Source organism: Monodelphis domestica, chromosome 3 (genome assembly GCF_027887165.1).
Source record: "Monodelphis domestica isolate mMonDom1 chromosome 3, mMonDom1.pri, whole genome shotgun sequence".
Classification (NCBI taxonomy): Eukaryota; Metazoa; Chordata; class Mammalia; order Didelphimorphia; family Didelphidae; genus Monodelphis; species Monodelphis domestica.
This window is the reverse complement of record NC_077229.1, coordinates 138,556,368-138,565,716: the sequence shown is the minus strand read 5'-3', so window position 1 is coordinate 138,565,716 and position 9,349 is coordinate 138,556,368. Positions and strand designations below refer to the sequence as shown.

The 9,349-nt window shown below is 38.5% G+C and overlaps 1 protein-coding gene across 4 annotated transcripts in view; it reads left to right on the top strand.

Annotated features, from left to right (window-relative positions):
• The window catches only part of TBC1D31 (TBC1 domain family member 31), an 83,082-nt gene that overhangs the window by 35,026 nt on the left and 38,707 nt on the right, over window positions 1-9,349 (top strand). For all 4 annotated transcript variants that reach the window (XM_056823141.1, XM_056823140.1, XM_007488263.3 and 1 more), the window contains 5 exons: window positions 696-896; window positions 4,683-4,856; window positions 5,190-5,269; window positions 5,350-5,496; window positions 8,189-8,322. In XM_056823141.1, coding sequence (XP_056679119.1) covers window positions 696-896; window positions 4,683-4,856; window positions 5,190-5,269; window positions 5,350-5,496; window positions 8,189-8,322 — 736 coding nt within the window. The remainder of the gene's footprint in view (window positions 1-695; window positions 897-4,682; window positions 4,857-5,189; window positions 5,270-5,349; window positions 5,497-8,188; window positions 8,323-9,349) is intronic.

The window sequence follows — 9,349 nt, the reverse complement described above, 5'->3', positions numbered from 1 at the left end:
AATGGTCAAAACTTATAGCTCTCAAACATCCATCAATTTTTTCCCTTTTATTAATTATGAAGGACTTTATTTTTTATTTTTATTTTTTCCTTTTTTATTTAGAATATATTTCCATGGTTACATGATTCATGTGTCCCCTCCTCCCCCTTTTCCTTCCCACTCCCAGCCAACAAGCCATTTCATTGGGTTATACATGTATCATTGTTCAAAACCTATTTCCATGTTATTCATATTTGCAATAGAGTGATATTTTAAAGCCAAAACCCTAATCATATCCCTATTGAACCACATGATCAATCATATGTTTTTCTTCTGCATTTCTGCTCCCACAGTTCTTTCTCTGGATATGGATAGTGTTCTTTCTCACAAGTTCCTCTGGATTGTCCTGGGTCATTGCATTGTTGCTGGTAGAGATATGTTCGATTATGCCACAGTATATCTGTCTCTGTGTATAATGTTCTCCTGGTTCTGCTCCTTTGGCTCTGCATCATTTCTTTCAACACAATAATATTCTATCACCATCACAATTTGTTCAGCCATTCCCCAATCGATAGACATCCCTTTAAGAACCTAGATTGGTGATTTTATTTATAGGATTTTCCTAATAAAATGTTTTCAGGTATAATAGGTTTTACTATGCTGGTAAATGTTTAAAATAATATTTCTATATTTAGATATTATATCTTTATTTTTAGATTCTTGGAGTGTTAGGTCAAGATGGCATTATGAGGTTCATCAATATACGGAACTGTAAACTTCTTTTTGATATTGGGACCCTTGATGAAGGAATCTGCACTTCAGTAATTAGTCCAAATGGACGGTACATTACAGCAATAATGGAAAATGGAAGCCTAAATGTATATTCTGTTCAGGTTTTAACCCAAGAAATAAATAAGGTAAGACGTGAAACACTAAATCATCAAAGACTTGTTAAAATATGTCATTTGAAGTAAACTTTATGCATTTCTCTGTGTATTTGTGTGCCTTCTGTCCTCTTTTCCATAGGCCCATCCCTGGTTCAGTGTTTTGTCCCAGTAGAGTTTGAGACCCAAACCCATAGAAGTGGACTCAGACCTTCCTTTCCTTTCGTTAGCTCCCTGATTATCTGTGCTCATGAGTCTCCTGTTTTTGCTCTCATTAAAGTTCTTCCTTCCCCAGCTCTTCTCCTCCTTTTATGAAAGGAAGGAAACAAGCATTCATCAAGCCCTACTTTTTTCCAAGCACTGGGCTAAGTACTTTAGAAATAGAATCTCATTTGAGCTTCTAATAACTCTGGGAGGTAAATGTTCTCTGCTTTATAGTGGAGGCTACAGGCAGGCAGAAGTAAGAGTCCTGCCCAAGGTCACACCATAAGTGTTTGAGGCTGTCTTGAGCTCCATCTCCAGTCTTTAGACCTAGTGCTCTGTCTGCTGGGCTACTGCTATGGAAAGGGAATGCTCTCTTCCCCAGCTCTGGGAAGGGGTCTTTAAACCTTGCTCCTGCTCTTCAGCTACCTCTAGGACAATCCCCACGTCAGCATCTTTTCCCCAGCTTCCTTTACTCCATGCAGCCACCCTTACCCACTACGGGGTCTCCATGCGACCTTACCTCTCCCACTGGTGTAAAGATAATTTTAGGGGTGTGACTTAAAATCTAGGTTTAATTGTCCTCCAGGGGAAATCCCAAATAAAATATCCAAGTCAGTCTGGAAATTTATGGCAATTTAATTAATATAGAGGGAAGGAATTTAAGGAGAAGGAGGGAAGAGGATATAGAATTTCTCCTGCCTGGCCTGTGCCAGGGGGAGTTTTTAAATCACCGACTCTAGGTCTCTAAAGAAGATTAGAGGCTTCTAAGAGGATAAAGTTGGAAAGTAAAGGAGGGAAACTCAGCCATAAACTCATCACCAAACAGACAATAGCTTGTAGCCACGCTAAGATGCTGAAAGGCCCAGCATGCTGTTATCAGCCAACTTTCTGCCACAAAAGATACCGGAGAGAGGAAGTGAGCCAATATATAGACATTTCACCCTTGTGTCCCATTCTTTAGTTCTCATCTTCTTTGATTAGATTATATCTTTAGAGTTACTTAACACTTTTTTGTTAAGTTCACCTTTTGTTAGTTACTTGACCTTTTTGTGATTAATTTAACCTTTATAGTTACTTATCACCTTTTTGTATTAAGATCTAAAAATAGACTTAGCTTAAAGTTCTAGCTTCACTATAAGGTAAGAGCTAAGTATCTTCATTGTTCAATCAGGAATTTACAACTTTATCTTCCCATAAAGTAAGATCTAAGTGGGGTGGAGTAATTTAAAGTTCACACTGGGTACTATATTGCCGCTCCCCAGGCCACCTGCCTGCACTCATCCCACCTCTAAGAAGCCTCTTCTCCACTACACTCTCCATTCCTTGATGTCTGAGCTCTTGCTTCCATTGATCAAGGCTACCCTTGATTTCCATCTTAATCTGATTCCACCTCTTTCTAACAATGTTGAGGATGAAAGGGGCCCATACAGTGATTTTTCCCTTTGTGCCAATATGTCTTTAGGGATTGCTATGACCCCGTTAATAATTTAAATATCTTAGCCCAGTAGCTTCCCAACCCTGGGAGGTTAAAGAGAAGGGATACTAGATTTTCTCAATGTATGAGCTATCTCTTCCTTTTATTAGAATATTGAACACACTGTTTAGTCCTTAATTGTTCTATAATGATTTCATATATGTTTGACTTCTTTCTCCAGATACATTGTTATGACGGACCATGTATTTTATATCACTTATATATATATATATATATATATATCCTACATTACCTAATAACTGATGCAAAGCCTATAGCAGGCACTCACACATAGTTGTGTCAATTTAGTAGATTTTATTCTATTTACTATAGCAGGGAAAGTGCTGGACTACATCTCAGGAAGACCCAAGTTTGACTCAAGCTATTGTGACCCAGGGCCAGTCACTTAACCTCTGATGGCCTCAGTTTCCTTATCTGTAAAATGAGAGGATTGTAATTTTTGTTCTTTGTGATCTTTTCTAGTACTAAATCAAATGATCCTATGGAGCCTTTTATTACCTTACCATTTGAACATTTATCATTTAAATAGTTCATTTGATATCTTTCTCATGTCAAGAGACAGACCGATTTATTTCCCATTTTAGGAATAAAGAATTTGTGTCATAGAGTACTATAGTAGCCTAGAACTCAAAATCTTGACTTTTATTTATTTGCTCTGGTCAGAGGTATAAGTATGGAATATTAGATAGTTATAGCTTACTCTACAAAGAGGACATGAGATCACTTTATCTTTAGTAAATTGAACTTTGTTTTGATGTTCAATAGGTCCCTTATACATGTGTATTTAAACTTTATAATTTGAAATCCGTCTTAAGCTGCATATGATAGGGGTATAGCATAGTTCCCATATAAGGCCAAAGACATAACCAGAACTAGAGAGGGAGGGCCGCTGTGATTCCAAGTGTTGATGCTGTGTGGACAGCCCTTTTCCTAACGAGATTTTAATAGAGTTGGAAAAAACAGAATTTTTCCAATATCCAGAGGGCCTCAAAGCTAAAATCAGGACATTTCGATTTTGAAATAGCTCTGTGCTATTTCATCATATAAGTGACAGAAATGGTTCATTATAATTTTTTTAAACCCATATCTTCTATCTTATGATCAATTCTAAGACAAAGGAGAAGCAAGGGCTAGGCTATCGGGGTTTAATGACTTGCCAGGGGTCTCACAGCAAGTAAGGTTCTGAGGCCAGATTTAAATTCAGGTTCTCTCTGATTCCAAGTCTGGCTCTTTCTCCACTAAGCTACTTTGAAGCCCCTGTTCAATATAATTTAATTTGGGGGAGGATGGGGACACAAACCTTTTTATTACAAAAGCAGACAAAGACATAAATAAGACTTGAACCCAAGTCCAGTGGCAAGGAACCAATATAACATCCCTAGGGAAATTGCTACGACAGGTGAACTTAGGGCCCATTTGATGAAAGGGAGCTTTGGCATCCCTTCTCAGCCTTCTACTCCTTCCCTTCATCTGCCGTAGCTCACATAATGCTGTGTGTAAGCACTGTCCAGCCAGGTAACCGTGACTCCTTACATGTCCTCAAAGCTCTGGCCTACCTCCAACCTGGCTAATGCCTCGTTGTTAGTGATTTAGGCCCATCTAATTCACACACTTCATATATTGTAGTAGTTGTTATCAAAAGGACATTTTGTAATGTTAGTCAAAAAGAAGAGGCTAATCATGCTGGGACCCACCTAAAAGCTGCTCCCTGGGTGGCTGAGGCCAGCGGGTCTCTCATAGTGATTAGGGGTCTTGAGCCCCTGGGCTGGGACAGTCAAGTGTCCATATTATCTGACCTCAAAATATGAGCCTCCTGAAGCAAGAGATCACCAGCCTACCTAGAGAGGCAGGAACCAATCCCAGGATAGAAACAGAACAGGCAGAAGTTCTTGGGCCAATTAGCCTAGGAAAGGTGGGGAGACTCAGGCTAAAAAAAAGGGAGAAAAGGAGGAAAGGGGAGAAAGAAGAGAGAAAGGTGGGGGAAGGAAGGAAGGAAAATCGGGTCATCCTGTAGAGTTTATTCAGAAATTTCCTGTGGACTCTTACCTAAATAATGACCATAGACTATGACCATCAGTCTCATTTTCTCCAAAGTAACCACTAGTTTACTTCTCTGTTAGCCTCCTCCTCCTCTTGTGAAAGTAGTTGAAGATTTGCCCAAGAAGACAGGACCAAGTCAAATGAAAGTAAGAGTGATAGGAGGAAAGGTACAGCGACCCCGGAAAGCAAAGGACTGCAAAACCACCACCAAAATGTTGAAAAGCATAAGGGACACCGACCTTGAAAATAAAGAGGTAAGGCTTGAGCTTTAGCTTATTTACTGGAGCTTTGCCAAAGACATTCCTAAGAGATGATCCTGAAATCTGACTTTCACAAATAATTGCCCTGCCCAGTGTAATCAGAACACGAATGTTCATAGGGCACTGATAAAAGGCTTAAGGGAAACATTTTAACCTCAGCAATTTAAGAAATACTCTTAGAAATAGGTTGGAAGGTCAGTGAAATGAATGTTACTTAAAAGATTTTTTAAAAAAGAGTCACATTAAAAAGAAAAGAAAGTCAAATTTTAAGGAAACAAGTAACATCATGTAGATAACTAATCTGAGTTTCCATCTTCCTTTTTGTAGAATGACCTACCAGATGGTTTATGCAAAAAAAGCCTACAAACCTTATTAAGAAGCTATGGAGAATATCCAACAAAATACAGGTAAGAAGGAAAAAATTCCATGATGCCATTCTCAGTTTATAGGGAGAAACTTTTTTTGTAAAATTATGTCTTAATTTCAGGATGTTCATTTGGCGCTCCCTTCTACAACTGCCAGAGAATTATTCAGCATTTAATAGTCTGCTTGATAAGGGTACTCACTCTGCATTTATCAACATCCATGAAAAATACCCCATCAAGAGTAGGAAATTACTGAGGATTTTACAGAGGTATGTACAATATTTAGTATTTTAAAAAGACTGTAATGAACAGATACTATATTTTTAAAAATCCATTCTATTAACAAACATTGATTGATTAACTGATAGTATGCCCTTAATCAGTTAGTTCTCCATTATCCACACCAGTGGGATGATTTGTAAAACCAAAGAATAATCTACATCTGACTTTGGAAAGTTTTCATAATCATTGTATCTAATGTTCTAGGAGCCCAGGATACTTCCAAGTAAGATAATAAGACCATACTTAAAATGTAATTCAGGAAGACTTAGAACCTTTTTCACACTCTCATGATGTTTTTACTCCCATGCTGTACTTGAAAGAGCATCCCAATTCAGCCATGTGGCAAAAACACCAGTCTGTATTGTTTTGTGTGCTATCTCTGAATTTGTTGTTTATAATTTGAATTGAACTGTTTTGCTTTGGAAAAAGCCCTAATTGTTTGACAGGTCACACACACTGGAAGTAAAAGACAAAAGAGGGAATGGTTTCTCCACATATTTTTTAACCTATTTAAAGTTTCCTTACATTTTGTTAATACCTTAATTTTTTTTTTTAATCTATAAATATGGGGGGCAGCTGGGTGGCTCAGTGGATTGAGAACCAGGCCTAGAGTTAGGAGATCCTGGGTTCACATCTAGCCTCAGACACTTCTCAGCTGTGTGACCCTGGGCAAGTCACTTAACCCCCATTTCCTAGCCCTTACCATTCTTCTGCCTTAGAACCAAGACACAGTATTGAAAACGGAAGGTAAGGGTTTAAAAATATAGATATAAATATGTATTGAATCCCTCCTAAAAGCTAGGGCCTATTCATAAAAGTGTGTTAACTTTTTTTAAATAATATTTTATTTTTATTTATTCTCTCATTTACATGTAAAAACAATCTTTTAATCTTTGGGGATTTGGGGTTTTTTGTTGTTGGTTTTTTTGTCATTTTAAGCCAAATTTTACCCCTCTCTGAGATGACATAGCTTAAAGTTTGTTTTTTTAAATCTTTACCTTCTGTCTTAGAATCAGTGCTCTGTACTGGTTCTAAGGTAGAAGAGCAATAGGGCAACAATGACCAATATGGAAATACATTTTGCATGATAATACATGTATAATTCAGATCAATTTTTTTTTACCATCTCCAAGTGGAAGGAAAGAAGAGAAGGAAGGAGACAATGTGGATCTTTTAATGTCAAAAAATATGTGTTGAAAATTGTTATTACATGTAATTGGGAAAATTGTATGTAATTGGGGGGGAAAACCTTTGAATGAAAAAAAAGAGCTGTATAGGTTAGGCAATAGGGGTTAAGTGACTTGTCTAAGGTCACATGCTAGAAATGTCTATGGCTGGATTTGAACCCAGGACCTTCTGTCTCCAGGTCTGGTGCTATCTACTGAAGCTGCCCCAACTTACAGTTATTTTAAGTGGAGTGACATTGTGATACTGTCAGAGAGTTGTTCTTGGAGCCAGGAAGACTTGAGATCAAGTTTCACCACTGACACATTTTGGCTATCTGATCCTAGGCAGTCACATTGGCGTTCTGGGCAGCTCTCTAAGACTAAATTCAGAGAAGATGCCAACCTACATTGGTAGAGGGAGTTTCCTCATCTAGGAGTTTCCTGTCCCAGTGAAATTTCAGGTCCAGGCCCTAGCCCTATTTTCTTTTTTTTCCTGAAACCTTACTTTCCATCTTAGAATCAATACTAAGGATTGGTTCTGAGGCAGAAAAGCAGAAATGACTAGGCAATGGGGGTTAAGGGTCTCTGAGACCAGATTGAAATCCAGGACCTCCTGACTGATTTTCTATCCACACAGCCACCCAGCTGCCCCTTCACTTTCAGGAACCACATTAGTAGAGGGGAGAGAAATTAGCAATGTTATAAAACAGTCCATAATCCTACAGCCTTTAAATTGGGTTTTGGAGTCTGCCTCCTGCCTCCTTCTGAATCAGCACCCAAGGTCCACTTAGTCAGTGAGGGGGGCCTTGGGCAGAGTCACCAAGCCAGCTATTGTCATCAGGAAATCTTAGATAAAAATGGCCGTTCAAAACATTTGTAGCAAAAGACCTCCTTTTACTGCTCTTTCAGTTTGTGCTTCGTGGAACTTACTTTAAACATTTCCAGTTATAAGCTCTTCAGCGAGCAGCGCAGCTGCCTTTTCATGAACAGAAGCACCATCCCAAATAGGAACAGAGTCTCTAGAGCTGGGAGGGAACCTGCAGCATCTCTTAGGCTCATTTTCATTCGTCTGTGTGAAGATTAAAAACTGAATGTCTGTGCTCAGACACAGTGAGTGATGGAAAATGTAGACTCCTGGGCCAAAGCTGTTCTTGACATTCAGATACTACTGGTGATTCTTAACACTTGTTTATCGTGACATTTGCCTTACGTGCCAGGACAGTCTTTCTCATTTGTAGCAGTTCTGTACTGCAGTCATCTTCATATGGGACCCAGTAGCCTCTTGGAAAACTAGCAAAGCCCTAGCTTCTCCTGTAGAAGTGCTGGCTCAGACGAGAATATGCCCGGATTATAATCATCACCTATGAGAATGCTTCCATTCCAGACTAGATTTTTTCCGTAGTAAAAAAACAACAACAACAATCTCTTCAACCAATGTCAAGCATGTTTTTGTTTTGTTTTGTTTATCTCCTGTAAATATTTTCTAGCTTCTTGGGCATTATTTCATTCACAGGACCATGTCTGCATTAGCTCACTGGTCTGCTATCTTTGGTGACACTCCATATCTCCCTCTGTTAGCATTTCCATTCGTAAAATTATTCCAGAACAACCAACTCGTCTGTTTTGAAGTTATTGCCACTCTCATAAGTAAGTAAACATTTATCAAGTAATTACAATTAAAGGGTAAATTCATGTGCACTTTTTGCAATGCCTTTTCTCACAGCAGTGAAAATATTATCAATGAAGGTAGAGGGAAGAGACTGCTCCATTTGTTAGACTGTCTGTTTGGAGACATAGGATTTTGAGAGTGTAGTCATAGAAACCTGAAGCCTGTTTGCAGAGAAGGATGGAAGCACTGGGCTGAATATAAAGTGAAGACTTAGATTGCTTACCTCATGAAGCTGCATTAGTTCTTTGCTTTCCCCCTCCCTTCCTTCCTTTTTTCCTTCCTTTCTCCCTCCCTATTCCCTCCCGTCTTAGAATTAATACTAAGTATCAGTTCAAGGCAGAAGAGTAGTAAGGACTAGGCAGTTGGGATTAAGAGACTTTCCCATGATTACACAGGTTGAAATGTCTGAGGATAGATTTGAACCCAGGACCTCCTGTCTACAGGCCTGACTCTGTATCCATTGAACCACCTAACTGCCCACTTTGTTTTTTCAAATGTTAAATTAAATTGACATTGGTGGCATGAAATCTCTTGTCACCTAGAGTAATATATTTCTAGAAAGGAAGCATTTTCTCTCCCACCAGATCTGATTTATATCATTGATCCATTCCCTAAAATATTAGATTTAACTTAATGGAAAAATTGAGATTTTGATTCATGTTTTTTTGGTGGGAATGAAAAATTTTTACCTGTAGTAGACCTGTTAAATGAGTGTGACTCTATGATAATGAGGCAGGAGGTTTTTTCGTTTATTTTAAAGAAATGGAATAGAACTTGCATTCTAACATGATTGTTGTTCTTTTGGGATATTAGACCTGTAGCTCAGTGGTGTTGCCAATTGCTCAGAATATTTTGGGAATCTCTGTTTTGTAATTGCCTTTAGAGCTAGTTTCATTCTCTTGACTATGTTGTTGATGATGTTTTATTTGTGTGTGTGTGTGTGTGTGTGTGTGTGTGTGCATGTCTTGTGAGAGTATGCATCTATGCCTGAGTGAGTATGTATCT